This window comes from Charadrius vociferus, unplaced genomic scaffold (genome assembly GCF_000708025.1).
Source record: "Charadrius vociferus isolate BGI_N301 unplaced genomic scaffold, ASM70802v2 scaffold828, whole genome shotgun sequence".
Lineage (NCBI taxonomy): Eukaryota > Metazoa > Chordata > Aves > Charadriiformes > Charadriidae > Charadrius > Charadrius vociferus.
Genome location: NW_009649708.1, coordinates 172202 through 187993, shown reverse-complemented (window position 1 = coordinate 187993; position 15792 = coordinate 172202). Strand labels below are relative to the sequence as shown.

Sequence of the window (15792 nt, the reverse complement as noted above, 5' to 3'; positions counted from 1 at the left end):
TCGCCTCCTCCCTGGGCTCCCACCAGCTATGATTTGTGATAATGTGCTGGTATGCAGGAGAGTCTAGATTCTGGAAAATACCCCCAAACGTTAATTTACACTCCGTGATATTTTCTTTTCTTTTGCTCAGGGTGGTTAATAAAACCTGTTATGACATGCTTAAAGTGCTTAAGAAGCTCTGGGAATAAATGAGAATTTTTCTATGCCTCCCTAAGGCATTTTCATTCCTATCAGTAGTTGTTCGTTCCATTTGAAGGATTGCCAGAGGAGAAAACGTTAAACGACTGTGCTGCTGCTATAGCTTCAAATGGGATTTATTTCCTTTGGATTGTGATTGGATTCTTGATTTGGCTGAACGGAGAAGGTGGGGGGTTGGGGGGTCCTTCTTTCCCGGAGGTGTTTTAATATACATCCGTCCTTTTTTTAATATGAAACTGAGAGCCTCTTAACTGCCATGCCAAGTGAAATGCAGCTTTCTAACCAAATGAGAGTTACTTGCTCAAGAAACAAGTGAGTTATAAGCTGTGACCGGTACCACGTGCAAGGGCCTTTACTGTGTACGGGACAGACACTGGGAAGAGGCTGTGCTGGTCTGGTGAGAGTAGACACAAATGGAAGAGGGATTCTTGTCCAGTCACTTCTGCCCTCAGCACTGGTGACTAGGTAAAAATCCCCCCTGAAAAGAATAGTCTTATACTCTGCAGTGCCAGCTTCACCTGAATTCAGCTTCTCTTCATGCAACTTATCCTGTTGCTGCAGGTGTAAAGTGCTCTGGGGAGGTGACAGAGGGCTGGACTGGCTCAAAGGTGTTTCTTACCTGCCCTGCATGTCTGCAGCGTGAAGCTGCAGGAGCAGGACAGCTTACCATGCGTTTCGTGCAGGTGCTTCCCTGCTATCTCCATGCCCTGCCTTGACAGATGGGGTTTCAGAGCTTTTTCTGGTTTGCTTGTACACGTGTCTCACTTAAAAAACCCATACTGGTTCCTATGATTTCATAGCAAACTTGGGGCTTTGATTCCTGTAATGCATAGACATACTGCTGAGAGTAGGCATACACAGTCTTCCGTACTCCTGCATTTTAATCAAACTCTTTATAGCTCGTGTTGTGTTTCACGGCTTCCTCATCTGATTCTTGCAACTTGGGCTTAATTGACTTTTGGAAGAGGTATGTGTAATCTGCTAATGACTGCGCTGTGTTTGTCAGGTGCTGCTTCTGAGGTCTTAGATCAATCAGTTTAAATCCTATTTGTGTCTGGTTTTCAAAGCGAAAGCCTGGGTGATCATCTCAGGAGCTATTAAGATAAACTCGTTACTTATCTCAGTGCTTTGATATCCTTCTAGAAGAAGTAGATCTAGGCGTGCTGAGGGTTGTTCTCTTAAGCTGCATCCTTAATTCCTAGATATGAAAACAGAGGACATGAGGATATAACGTAGCGCCCCTAATTTGCTGCTGTGGCCTCACAGGCCAAGTGATTCCACCTCTTTCCCCAGTTTCCCCTCAGAGCTAGTCAAACTGTATAATAAATGTTAATACCTTGTTTCCTTCTCAGACTAAGAACTTGGACTTCCGCCGAAAGTGGGACAAAGATGAATATGAGAAACTTGCAGAGAAGCGGCTCACGGAAGAGAGAGAAAAGAAAGATGGTGCGTAGTGTACTGACTCCAGGCAAGCTTTGCTCATTTGGCAGTGAGTCACCCAAACACTCTGGACTTGAGCGGGAGAGAGCAGCTAGAAGTGAAACCCCAAAGGGAAATAGCAGCTCAAGGCTGGCTTGCTCCGATCCTTTTTCCTGTGCTTGCTGTGGAATGTATTTTTTGACAAAAGTAGTTACTGAGAACCTTTCCCTCTGTCTGCCTGTTCTTTGGGGAGGGAGAGAAACAATCAGCCCCTGTAAACAAGGAGATCTCAGAGTATGACCCACATCAGAGCTCGAGATACCTCACAGATCTACCTGGTTTTAATAGGAACTAGGAAATAGTGAGGAGGAAATGATATTTTTTACTGATTTTTTTTTAAAAAAAAGTGCAATTTCTGCATGAATCAGGTAGTTCCCAGGTTCCTGGCAGGCCCTTCTTCGTCAAAGGGCAATGGGAAATCCCGCATGTCGAGCTTGACCCTTTCTGATAAACAGTTTGGTTTTTTGCATATGTTTTAGGCAAACCAGCTCAGCCCGTCAAAAGGGAACTTCTGCGGCACCGAGACTACAAAGTGGACCTGGAATCAAAGCTGGGGAAAACCATCGTCATCACCAAAACTACCCCTCAGTCAGAGATGGGAGGGTAAGTTGTGCTCTTCTTTTCATTGGGAGTCTCAGAGTTGTGCTGGTGAGACCGGAGGGGCTGTGATACAGCAGTGAGCCCTTATGGTGCACCAGGTGGGGATTTCCTCCTGCGTTTTGAGGCTGGTGTGACAGTGCTGCACTGTATTACACCGAAACTGGGTCTTCTGGGGTAAGGTATGGAAGTGACGCAGGAGGCTGAGCCCCTTCAGACATTATTACTTGACATCAGTGTTGCTCTGCTCTCCTGTAGAAAGAACTGAGGCAGATCTCTGCTGCTCGCTTGGGTTTTGTTTGTCAGGAGGCCTGCTTGCAGTGAGACCCTCTCTGCTATTGATCTGAGTTTCTGACTTGGATATCTGTGCACTGGGAATGGGAGAAAGATCGAGATACTGGTCCTTGGGAATGATATTTGGCCTCTCTTTGTGTGGATCATGTTTGGGCAAAGGCTGAAAGGATTCTTGACACATCCAAAGCCATTGAGAGGTTGAGAAGAATACATTGAGTTTGTACTGTTGTAAGAGTAAGCCTGTTAGTGTCTCAGTGGTGTAGCCTAATAGCCAGGAGTGCCAGGGAGACGTGCAGCCCAGAGCAGCATCCAGGGATGGAAGTGTGAGCCCTGGCTGGGTTTTTGCAATGGCTCTTAAGATGGACAGAATGCACTGCTATATGAAGCAGGGAGTTGTTGCTGTGAGGCAATGGAGGTGGGAGGACTTCCCTTGCAGCCAGGTGAGAGCCTTCATCAGGCTGCAGTCTGGAAACCTGCGCTGCCTGACCAGTCCTGCCTTGGAGGAGAGCATCCAAGCCCTGCAGTGTCACAGAGTCTGTCCCACCCTCTCGGTTGTGACTGGAAGGGGAAGGTGCTGTGGCTGACGTATTGCAGATCAGCTCATGTCTTGGTTTCTGTTGTCTGTCAGAGTGGCCTCAGCATAAGGGTTGGTATTTCCAGTGTTAACTGGGGCAGCTCTGTTGATCTGGGGTGTGCCCTGGCACATTTCTTTTCACTGGGGCTCTCTGTGATCGAAGTAGCTTCCCTCTGGCCTTGGAGAAAGGAGCTGTATCCCAAGTAACATGCAGATTTCACTTTTTAGATTATCTCAAATAGTTGTTCTGTGAGATAAGGTTTGTCTCATGCTTTGGCATTAATGTTTTCTCTCCTGCCAGGTATTACTGTAATGTATGCGACTGCGTGGTGAAAGACTCCATTAACTTCCTGGATCACATCAATGGCAAAAAACGTAAGGATATTTTTTTATTGGAGGGTTGGTTGAGTTGGAGGGCTGCTGCAGCGCTCTGGGCTGTTCCCTTCAGACATCACTAGTGCCTGAGTGCTGAACACTTATACACGGATCAAAGTGTGCTTTGGAGGTCAGGGTGGAGGCAGTGTCTGCTCATGAGAACTGTGGACATGCTGCCTTCATCTCCTGGCACTTCTCCATTTGTATGGAATAAGCCCAGAAGAAATAGTTATTGGTTTATTTTGGTTAGGGGCATGTATTTTGCCCACTTAGAGTGTCTGTGCTGCGAGAAACCTGGGGTCAGCAAATCCTGACATCTCTGAAAATCTGGAGATAGCCTTTTTTACAGCACCAAAACTTTAAAGAAATTCTTAGATAAGTAAAACGTACAGGACTAGCCCGTTTTGGGATCGGAAGCTTCTCTTTGTAGTTGAGTATGAAGCTCAAAAATAGCTGGTCCCTGAGCTATGAGTATGGATCGGAGTTTACAAGGATGGAGGTTGAGGATGAGTGTGGGCAGGAGTGGGGCAGTTCAATCATGGAGTTGCCATGTGGTGCTGCTCTTGTCCTGCCCAACTCTTCTGGCAGCCCGCTTATGCACCTCCTGGTGTGTAGTTCCAAGTGCTGCTGCATCCCTGGGAGAAACCTGTGTATGGCTGCGGGAATCAACAGGCTGCTTGGATCCACCAGACAGTGTGGGCTGGAGACATCACCAGGGATGGCCTGGGCTTACTCATGAGCTGAAACCTGGGAATCAGGTCTATGAGGACAGGCTGAGAGAATTGGCGTTGTTCAGCCTGGAGAAGAGAAGGCTCCAGGGAGACCTTAGAGCCCCTTCCAGTCCCTAAAGGGGCTACAGAAAAGCTGGGGAGGGACTCTTGATTAGGGAGTGGAGCAATAGGATGAGACGTAATGGTTTTAAACTGGAAGAGGGGAGATTTAGATGAGATATCAGGAAGAAATGTTTTACTGTGAGGGTGGTGAGGCACTGGCCCAGGTTGCCCAGAGAAGCTGTGGCTGCCCCATCCCTGGAGGTGTTCAAGGCCAGGTTGGATGGGGCTCTGAACAACCTGGTCTGGTGGGAGGTGTCCCTGCCCGGGGCAGGGGGATGGAACTAGATGATCTTCAAGGTCCCTTCCAACTCTAACCATTCTATGGTTCTACGAATCTGCTCTAAACAGCCATTGAATCAGAGGTCTGGCTTAATATGCCATGCCTCTGCTTTAGCTAGAAAAGTCCTGTGTAATCAGGATCTCTTACTGAGAGCCACTGATGTCTTGTGTACCCTCTCCCACAGCTGAGAGGTGCCAGCTTGCCAGTTTTATTCTAACCCCTTTTTCAACACTCCAACCGTTTTTTTTTCCACTGGTCCAAGATTAAATTTGCTGAAGCATCAGAACACAGACGTGATAGGGAGCATCCTAATAGGGAACCTTAAAAGAATAGGTTGCGTCCTCCTTCTTGGTACCAGTAATGTACAGATCCTTGTAGTCACTGCCTGGTTTAGGTTATGGTGTCCCCCTAAAGCCCATCCCCTTTGACATAAGAAGTCCCAGTCTGTGTAGGAATATGGAACCAGATGAGGTCAGAAAGTGTGTGCCTCTCTGGAGGAAGAGAACATGTTGAACATGGATTCCGCTCCTGTTTTCTAGACCAGAGAAATCTGGGCATGTCCATGCGGGTGGAGCGCTCCACGCTGGACCAGGTGAAGAAACGCTTTGAGGTGAACAAAAAGAAAATGGAGGAGAAGCAGAAGGACTATGACTTTGAGGAGAGGATGAAGGAACTCCGCGAGGAGGTGAGTCTGGGCAATGGCTGACGAAGCAAAGCCCCTCAGAAACACGTTTCCTGAGGAAATCAATGCTGGTTCCCAGTCTTGTTCCACAAAAGCCTTGTTCTTGGTAGCATGGGCTGCCTGTCTGCTGCTATGAGTGGGTTTTGTTTCTTTGTCGTTTGTTTTTTAAAAAGTTTTCTGCTGCTGTCCCTGGAAACCCCTTTCCCCTCTTTCTTTGTGAGGATGACTTTTGATGCTTCAGGTTTCCACTTAGAGTGGCACAGCCCTGACAATGCACCCGTTTGTCATCTCCCATTAGTTGTGTTTGAACTTGTGTGCTCTGATAAGCAGATCTGTGTCTTTGTCCCTTATCAACCATTGGAATAATCTCCCCAGGGAAGTGGTGGATCCCCAACATTGGACACTTCTAAGATTCAGTTGGACAGGGTGCTGGGCCATCTTGTCTCGGCTTTTGCTGAGAAAGGTTGGACCAGATGATCCTTGAGGTCCCTTCCAATTCTGTGATTCTGTGATTCTTATCTTCCACGATTCTTAGGATTGCTGGAGTTCCTTCTCCATGTGGCACGCCTGTGTGGCCTCCCTGAGTGCGGAAAGGTTTTGTGAGCGGTGTACTGTGGTGTGAGATGTGCGTGGAGGCAGTGAAAGATAGGAGATTCTCAAACCTGGGCTTGGGTGTCAGCTCCCTGACATGAACATCAAATTTATTTGAAAACCTGACAAAGTTCTGACAGTTGAGGAGCTTCTATGGATGCTTCTCTTCCATCAGCAGTCACATAACAACCAAATGTTAAAATTCCTTGCCCGTTTGAGTCTGCCTGCCCAAGCCCTGAGCTTTGCTTCACTGCAGGAGTGCTCTGTTGGGGTGCGCAGCTCTCGAGCAGGCTTTGCTGCCGCTGAACCTGATCTGTTTTGGGGAGGTGGGAGACAGGTGCCCCAGCGGTGCAGGGAGTGCTGTGGGTTGAAAAGCTACTGCCAGTCAATGGATGGCAACAAAGAAATCAGCGGCAACTTTTGGTGTAGCTTCCTCCAGGGCACAGCTGTCTTCAGTAGCTGCGGCACAGCGGATGGTGATGGGAATGGCAGGAGCAGTTGCTAAGTCGGGAGCTGAAGCCATGCTTCTGCGTCGCCCGGTACAAGCCTGGCGCTGTTCCAGGGTTTGTGATCCTTGCAGAGCAAAATACTTTGATTAGAGCAGCGCAAACTCTTTGATGCCAAACCCCCCCCAAAGCAGCTCAGAGCTTCAGCTTCTGTTCCAGCGAGCAGCTGTCGCTCTGCCAGGCTGAAAGCCAACAGGCAGCGACATTCGGCGTCGCAGTCACTGGAATGGGGCATCCATCGTACGAGGGAAAGGCCTCCTGCTTTAGAAACAGCTCCTTCTTGCCTCAGTGTTGCTTCCAGATGAAACTTCTGACGTTTGTTCGGAAGAGAGTTTCATAATGCTTCTTTTTGGCTACATCCTCTGTGTGACTCAGCTCTTGGGGTGGTGGGTGAGGGTAGTCTGGAGACAGTGGGAAACCTCCTCCTGGGAGACTGCGGTCCGGGATTTCTGCTGGCTGCTTTATTTCCTCAGGCACAACTTGGGTGCTGTTGGTAGGACTTGGGTTAACTGTGCAGTGCCCGCTATCTCAAAAGCTTACTCAGCTCAGGAAGTTCAAATTATTTTGCTGTTCTCTTCCTTGCTGCAGGAGGAGAAGGCCAAAGCCTACAAGAAGGAAAAGCAGAGAGAGAAGAAAAGGCGGGCGGAGGAAGATTTGACATTTGAAGAGGATGATGAAATGGCAGCTGTGATGGGTTTCTCTGGTTTTGGCTCAACCAAAAAGAATCACTGAGCAGCTCTGGACTCTCCTCTTTCTCGAAACAGATTGTTTTTACCCAGGGGACTCTGGATAACTCTTAAAAGACTTGATTGAGGACTTGTATGTAAATCTCCCAGTAGAAGTTGGTTGGAGGAGTCGAAAAGCGATTCCGTGCTCTACCCGTGCTGCAGAACAAGCTCCGCCTGTCATTAGCTTCCCGTCTCCTTCTGTGTCCTAGATCCGGCTGCTCATCACTGCTCGATGGCCTCGTGTGCGCAGGGAAGTGTTCTGCTGGGTATGCTTTTGTGTCAATAAAATGCAACAGTTCTGTACAGGTGGCCTGGTTCAGAATTAATCCAGTTGTCAACCAGGCATCATCGTTCCGGGCCCTAGTTGTTGTAATTGCCAACAAGGCTGTGTGTGTGAGACGTGGGGAGTGATTCGGTTTCTTTTTGGATCACGTAACTGAAGGGAAATGTGCCACGGCGAGCGGTGCTGAGCGGTACAACCTGCAGCTTTATGGCTTGTGCTAAGCAGCGCCGGTGGCTGCGTGGAGTCTGGGTTGCCGAAACTTTTCCTGTGTATTTTATCTGCAAGGGGTACTTCCCGGCTTTTCTTTGTGTTTCGTCCCATGATTTTGATATCTTTAAGGCAGGGGAAGAAATTCCTCCCCACGACTAATCTAGGATAGAGCGAATGAAAGAAAAGTGTGTGCAATTTGCCAGAAATAAATGGATCGTTTTAATGGGTCCTTTGGTGGGAGTTTGATTCCTTCTTTGTTTTGAGAGCTGCTGCCTCTCACGGAGAAGAGCTGCTGCTGTCTCCTGAGCTGCACAGAGCTGGTGGCGGCCTTCTGGGGACTTCGATGGAGGCAAAGGCAGGGCTTGTCACCCCCTTTCTCTCGGCTCAGCTGCCAGCTCCCCCTATGCAGGCAGTTGCCGTCATTCTTGGACATTACTTTTTAAAGTAATTGTGGAGATGGGTGTAAGAATATGGGAAGGGGAGGGAAGAGAGGGGAAGAGGGAAAGGAAAAGGAGGGAGGGGAAGGGAAAGGGGGAGGGGAAAGGAGGGCAGGACTGGCGACCTGCGTTTCCATTAGGCAATCCAAGAGCAGGCTGGGCTGCGTTCCAGAATTAACCAACCTTGGTATATTAAGGGCCATTTTTTTCCTGTCTAGTGGCTGTCGGTATCTTTTCACCTCTGCCCTCTCCTAAATCCACTTCATTTCTGCTTTTATTTACCTCAGTCAAACCTTGTGTGACTCATTTCTGCCCACAGTTAGGATTTGTATTTTGCGGGCTGGGGTTTCGTAGCTCTGTCTCGCTCTCCTCTCTCTTTTTATGTATATTGATGAGATCCTTGCTCTTGCCCTTCTCTGTACTTGTATGAAATTCCCGACCCACAGAAGGCTGCAGTGTGTTTAGCCTGCTCTTTCTAATACATCTAGAACAAATCCTGTAATGCTTTGCTGCTGTTTTAATTCCTTAATCTTAGACTGCTGACAGCTTCATTGCCTCGGGTCTTTCCGCTTCAATTCAGATTATAATCCCCGTTGAAGATGCTATTGAAATGATATATAGCCAGTCAGATACAACTGTCCTTGGAGGTTTGACCCTTTTAACTTGGCAATCCTTTGACTTCGGCAAACGCTCTCTGAGCACACAAGCTGGAGAGGCGACTTTCATTCCAGCCACGTACCTAGCGATGTTCAGACTGCGGCACGTGGCTCCGGCTGAATGGGAGAGAGGAGACGCTTGTGCCTCTGTGCCCTCCGGGGTGCGAAAGGGATGTTGCCGTGGTTTCATACACATTAAAAGTTCAGAATGTTTCAGAGAAGATTTGACAGCAGCCATTTTATCCCAGCCACCAGCTCTGCAGCCAACCAGACCCTGGCTGCAGCCTGAATTCGGTTTGGGCTTCTGGGGAAGGGGATGGGGCTGCCTTGCGCCCTTCCTCTTTCCCGGGCTGGGACCTCAGAGCCAGTGGCTTCTGTCTTAGTTTCCCCACGGAGCATCTCACCCTTCTTGTCCATCCCAGTGCACTCAAAGGGCAAGGTGTGAAATGGACGGCACCCAAAAAACCTCCCCGAGGAGATGGCTGGGGTTGTGCAGCCTCCTGCCACAGGGCTGGAGCCCGACCCAGCCTGCTGTGCCTCTGCCTGCTGTTCTCCGTCCTGGGAGATCCTGAGAATGCCTCTGCGGTACAGCGGGGCCGGGAGAGGGCTTTCATGAATGAGATATCACAGGTCAAAAGCCTGTGATACCCAAACTCCATCCTGAAGGCCATCTGCATCCTCTGGGCCGAAGCCCCGGCATCTCTGTGCTGCTGCTGCCGCCCCGGTCCCAGCGCTGGGGCTGTTCTCGCCGGGGGGAGCGCGGCTCTTTGTCTTGGCGGCTTGCTGGGAGCAGTGGTGTGTGCGGCAGCAGATACAAGCTCCTGCTGGATTCCCAGCAGCGGGAGCTGCCTCTAGCCAAGGATGAAAAGCTGGTTTCATGGGAGGAAATAATATTTAGAGAAGAGACAGATAACATTCCCTGCATCCACCACGTTAACCCTTTGCTCCCACCGCTGCTTAGTGCTGCTGTGGGGTGTTAACCCTTTGCTCACTGCCCCCAGCGCTGCGGTTCTCCGTGGCTCTTCATTAGCGCTGTCCATTTCCATGCTGAATTGTAAAGGCTGCGGGTGCTGGATGTGCCCACGTGGGTCAGGGCTTGGGGTTTTAATTGGACTCTTTTAATTGGAGCTCTGCAGCTCTCTTTCCTGATTCCCCCAGCCACCACCACCAGCAAACAGGTCCGGGGTGCGCTGTGCCTGCTGATCCCCTCTCGGCTCTTGCCAAAAGGGGACGCAGCTCTTCCACAGGTTAAAACTGGGATCTGGTGGAGGAAGGACGGGCGTTTCTCATGGTTCCCGCATCCAGGCTGGGATATCCTGCCTGGTCTCACCCTGAAGGCATTTTGAGGTGCATGGACCCAGCTTGGTGCGTGTTCTCAGTGCCCGGGCAGAGGGTGCAAGGCTCTGCCCTGGCCACAGAGCAGTTCCTCGCAGCGCATGGCTCAGAGTACCTGGGAGAGGATCTCCAGCTTCAGCAGACCTACCTCTGTCCCAGCCAGGCTGGGAACCAGCCTAAGCCGGACTCGTGCGGCTCCATCCCATTAAATATTGATGGCAGTGTTTGGAGAAACACCAGGGTGTCACAGCAGACCCTAGAGAAGATAATGAACCTATCTTGCCTCCCCGCCACCTTCTCTCCCAGCCGTCATCTTCCCTGGCCTCATACTGGGAGGGAGGGCTGAAGCCTTGTGGAGGGGCCGAGCAGCAGAACCCACAGCTGCTTTTCCCCTCTTCCTTCCTTCTGAGGGACCTGGGAGGTTGCTGTGCACCCCCTCAACCCTACCCTCTCCTGCTGTCCCACCTTCCTGTCACTCTCTTCAGGTCCTGCTCAGGACTGGAGCAGCAGCCAAACCCAGCCCAGCATTCCCACCATCCCGGTAGAATGACTGGGATCAGGGACCTAGAGTGATGCTGGAGAAGGCATCCCAGCCTGGCCCCATGCATTACTCCGCCTTGGCCAGCTGAATCATGACTTGCTTCAGTGACTTTAGCAGCAACATTGCCTCGAAAAGACAGAGCATTTTAGTGATTTATGCCAGTTTTACATCCCACCCTCCCAAAACAGAGTTTTAAGAGCTTGGCTGGAGCTCCAGTCCTCCCACTGCTCAGGCCATAAGCTACTGCTGCCCCAGTTAGGCAGCCATTCTCGCCGTTTGCCATCATTAAACTAAACAGGTTCCATGGGCGATATCCCCAGAACCGCCCCTGCTCCTGCTTTGCTCTGACCCGGTACCATGGTGCCAGAAGGATGGACCACCAAAGCCCTGCTCTCCTGGGGACAGGCTGTGAGGCTTCTTGGTCTCCCACATCCCATCAGCCAACTTTCTGCAGCAGCACCATCCCATGCAAACCTGGAGCCACTACTTCTGCCCCCACCAGCTCTATGGACACCCCGGTTTCCTAAGTGCCACCTCAACCAGTCAACCCTTGGCCCAATCTGTAAGCTGTCCTGCTTTCCTCACCCGGGGGAACAAGATGTCCCCAGGGGGGGAGTCTGATCTGTGCAGGGGCAAAAAGGTCCAACCTCAGCAAGTTGGGCCACTCCACATGCTCAATACTCAGGGCTGAGCCAGGTCAGGCCACGGATGGGTCCAAGAGAGAGCAAGCAATGCTCTTGAGTGCTCCAAACTGGGAGAAAGGAGAGGGCTCCAGTGGCTCCCCCATCCCAGTTGGTTCTGTTGCCGTGGCCGGGTTGGGTTGGAGGGCTGCTGGAAGGATGGCTGGTTTCTGCTGGGCTCGGTGGTGGGGCTCCTGAGCAAAGGAGAGGTATTTCTTTGTCACAAGCGAAGTAAAAAACCATCATCAGGCAGAGAACAAACAGCTCTGGGCTGGAGAAGGACCAGGGAGATGGGGAGGAGAGGGGGAGCGTGGGGACAGGCCATCCGCAGGAGGTTTTTCGGGGACTTGTGTTCTCCGAGCAAATTTCTGCTGTTGGCTGCGCACCAGTGGCACCATTTCCCCAACTCACGCGTGCCCCCCCTCCATCACCGCACGCTCAGCGCCAAGGGGGGGGTTGGTCAGGGCCACTCTGCGGAGGGCTGTGGGAATACGGTCCCTGCCCAGAGGAGCCTGTGATCTGCCAGGCAGCCCCGGGGACACTGCCATGCCTTTGTTCCTCCTTCTCTTTCTTTTCCACCTTCAGATTTACTTTTTTTTTCTTCCCTCTGCTTCCAGCCTGCTGCGTATGCAGCACTCCCCCCCCTCTCCTTTCCACCCACAGTTCCTGTCTTGATTTTCCTTCCCCTCTACAAATATGTGTTCCTTAGGCTCCTTCTCCTCCCTGCCCAGCTTCTCCCATCAGCATTGCCTCCCCAAACTTGTTCTTTTTTCCCTCCCTTTGCCCCCTCTCCCTGCCTTCCCACAGGCCCTTCCCCTTCCCGCTCCTCTCCCCTTCCCTCCAGCTGCTCAGGCCCCCGTTCGCTCACTCTCCGTCTCCCCTTCTCTGACAGTTTGGGGGAAATCTGTCTGTGTCAACGTGCAAATTCCATTATTTATTGGCTGAGCGGAGCGAGGTCCTACACTCGTCTGTAATTGTCTGTAGATCAAAGCGCCTGCTGATGGCAGCTTTGCCTTCCCGCAGCAGAACGCCACCCCCAGCTTCAACGCTCCCCATCCTCCCAGGGGAGTCGGGTGTGTGCTTGTCGACACCCTCGATGACTGATCTCCCAGACGGAGAGGAAAGAAATAGGGCTGGTGGGGGAGAAAAGGGAGACCTGGAGGATCTGCAAAAGCTCCCAGGAGCAGATGGGGATGTTGGGGGTGTGGGGGTGTGGGGATGTGTCTCAGGGGGGCACGAAGCTCCCAGCAGAGGCTGGAGAGGGTGGGATGGTAGGGGTGGTCCTTCACCTGGGAATGGGGACAGAGACATGAAGCGAAGGGGGGACAGGGAAGCAGGGAACATCCCCATATCTGCCCAGGTCTGGAAATTGGAATTTCTTCTGCAGAGATGCATCCCCAGAGATCCAGAATGGCTCCATAGAAGCAGATGGCTAAAAACCAGAAATGAGGACAAAGGAGAATGTGCCTTTTTCTACCTTTCCCTTCTGAAACCACCAACCTAGCCCAGGGACGTGGGACTTCAAAGTGAAATGCAGGCACCCGCTTGTTGTTTGGGTGTTGATGTAAGGAGACGTGTGTGGGGAGAGGACAAGGAAACATCCACCCCAACATCCAAGGATCTCAAGCTTTAGCTCACAACAACACTGCGAATTAAGTACGATCTCTCCACTTCACAGAGATTTTGTCTACAGCCAGAGATCAGGGGAGGGGAGGGGAGGGGAGGGGAGAGGAGAGGAGAGGAGAGGAGAGGAGAGGAGAGGAGAGGGATTTCAGGATCTAAGCACAGGATCATGGAGTCCTGCCAAGGGAAGTGGGGAGCCCTTTGGGAGCTGACAAGATACAGGACCTTCATCTCATAGGAAAGAGCAGGTCAAATTTCTTGTAGGATCACCCACATGGAGGAAGAGCTGCAGTGGTTTCTCTGCTGGAGGAGGCAAAGTGAATCTGAACCCCTCTCCCTGGGGCCAGTCTTCCCATTTCATCAGGACACACTGGGGAAACGGGGCTTGATGAACCCACATCTTCTGTTCCATATGGATCTGCAGACATCAAGAGACACAGACACCATCAACAGTTCTAACAGTTCAATCTCCTCTCACCGGCCAGTGCATGCAGCTTTCTGGCTCAAGCCGTGGGTCTGCATGTCTTTAACTGTCCTGTTGTCCCTGGCTTTTCCTCCTTGTGACACCTCCCTGGCCCTACCATCAAACCTCCTCTGGCTTCTTTTTGCCCGAAGAGTTCAGGCAGTTTCAGTTACACTTCTCCCTGTAAGGTTCTTTTCCGAGCCTTAAATCAGTTTTTTAATCTTCTTTCAAAACTTCAGACTCTGTGTGCAGTATTCCAAGATCAGTCACACTGGTGCCTGACAGAGGAGAGCTGTTACCTCCTCTCTCCCAAAGCCTCTTATCTTCCCCCATGCAAGCATCACACCGTTGTCTAGCCTTACTTTCCTGCTCACTGACCCCCCTTCCTTCTCAGTCCTTCCCAGAGGAGAGGAGACATTCCCACAGGACATTTTAGGGGAGAACCTCTAAGAGGATGCCCAGGGCAGTATGAGTACCAGCTCACAGGATAATGGGGACACAGCCCTTCTGATCTGGGTCCAAGGTCTGTTACTTCAAGAGGAATGAGATACCGGCCATGGAAGCAGCTCTTTTTGCAGGTTTGGGCTTGCAAGAAAATCCCTCCCTCTGAAGCAGGAGTGGAGATGTTGGCTCCCTGAGCTGCCAGTGAAGTCTGTGTCCTACTGGGAGCCAGAACTGGCACACCCAGAAGCTGAGGGGGACTGGCCCCTCCACATCCTGAAAATGCTCAGAAGTAGGTAATGGCTACAGAGGGTCCACGTGGAGCTGTTCATGTGTCTCAGCCTCCCTCTGTCCCAGCAGGAGGGGCTGGAGATGTGTTGCTATGTGTCACTGGCCAAGAGAATTCAGTTTACTCTACCAGTAATGGCCCTTGACTTGGCCACCTCAGCTACACCTTCTCACCTACAAACCACCTGGAACTTCAGGAAAACGTTACTGACACACCTTGGTTCCAAACCTGCCTGGTGTGAAAGGTTTACCTGCACCGCTGCCAGGGAATATGAGGGTGCTGAGCAACTCAAGCACCTTGCAGGACAGAGCCCATCGGCTGGGACTTCCAGTGGGAATGGAGTCCCAGCATCCTTCATTGCTCCATACCCCACCTCTGGGCAAGGTGTCTGTGCAAAGAAATGGCTCCTTGACAAACACAGGACCTGCGCTGTCTTGAAATCAAGATTCTCTGGGCAGCAGGACCCCTCGCCTTGGTGACCACTTCACCTCTGCTCAGTGTGGATTGCTACAGATTGGGGCTTTCTGAATCACGCACTGGTTTTGATCAGTCAGGACCTCTGGAGGTCAGAGCAGGGCTGGTAGATCACATATCTCAGGAGGATTTCCAATTCCTGCCCCAGTCTGGTCCCTGTGCCAGTGTTTTACCACCCGCACGGTGAAGATTTTTTCCCTAATACCTAATAAAAATTTCCCTTCTCCAGCTCATGCCCGTAGCTTCTCATTCCGTCCCTGTGCGCCTCTGAAAGGAGATGGGGCATGTTTCATGTTCTGCATCCCAGCACCCAAGGGCAGGCAGAGCACTCCACCAGCCCTGATAAACACAGGCAGACAGCCACCGTCCCCTTCAGGGCACTGGTTTTTCCTCCCGAGGGATGGCAGGGAGTCAAAGCTTCGGAGGGGAAGGAGCACTTATCAGGGCATTCTGCTGCACGGAGCTTTGTGGCTTCAAAAACGGAGCCCACAGCGCCTGACCCCGCACAAGCAACCTGGGAGTGACTTAGCGGCTGCGGGGCCAGGGCTGCTCTCATCTTCAATCAGGAGACACCCCCACACAGCCCCCTCCCACTGTGGTTGCCCTCTTGGGCACCGCAAACTATAACTGCTCACGCTTCCAGCAAGAAGGGAGCAGCAAACCCACATGCACGACTGGGCAGACGGGCGCCTGGGGGAGCTGGGGGATGGGATGTGTGGTCTGGCAGGGACAGCTTTTCTTGCAGACCCTTCTGCTGCCCCGCAACGCAGCGGGCAGGAAAATGAAGTGAGGGATGGTGGCTGGGCAAGGTTTGGTGCCTGCAGGCAGCTGAGTGATGCCCCCCCTACCACCACCACCAACCCTTTGCTCTCTGCGTGGCTTTTCCAAGGCGGCTCAACCTGCGGCATCTTCTGCTACATCCCACCCTGATCTCTCCGGCTGGCCTTGCCAAGGCACATCAGTGCTGACCTGTGGCAACCGGCCACCCGCCCGCCTGTGCCAAAACATCTCAGAGAGACACACACCCCACCCCCCCAGCCCCCCTCGCTTCTTCTAGCTTATAGCCTCTTCCAAAACCAAGCTTCTAGCTGCATCCTGATTCCTTACCCCGTGAGAACAGAGGTGGCAAACGAATGCTCCCCTGGGTCACAAGAGGGGACTTAAAATCTGCAGGATATTAGCTGAGGTGCTGGACTGACCCTATGCCATCTCCCCAGTCCTGC

General features: G+C 51.7%; 2 protein-coding genes across 2 annotated transcripts in view; both read left to right on the top strand.

Annotated features, from left to right (window-relative positions):
* Positions 1–7628, top strand: part of ZMAT2 (zinc finger, matrin-type 2) — an 8052-nt gene extending 424 nt beyond the window's left edge. The window contains exons 2-6 of the mRNA XM_009890681.1: positions 1551–1644; positions 2157–2280; positions 3444–3517; positions 5170–5315; positions 6998–7628. Coding sequence (XP_009888983.1) covers positions 1551–1644; positions 2157–2280; positions 3444–3517; positions 5170–5315; positions 6998–7141 — 582 coding nt within the window. The 3' untranslated portion in view covers positions 7142–7628. The remainder of the gene's footprint in view (positions 1–1550; positions 1645–2156; positions 2281–3443; positions 3518–5169; positions 5316–6997) is intronic.
* A 7607-nt stretch (positions 7629–15235) lies between these two features.
* LOC104291446 (protocadherin-10-like) overlaps positions 15236–15792 on the top strand; it is a 7391-nt gene continuing 6834 nt past the window's right edge. The window contains exon 1 of the mRNA XM_009890680.1: positions 15236–15355. Within this exon, the coding sequence (XP_009888982.1) occupies positions 15236–15355 (120 nt within the window). The remainder of the gene's footprint in view (positions 15356–15792) is intronic.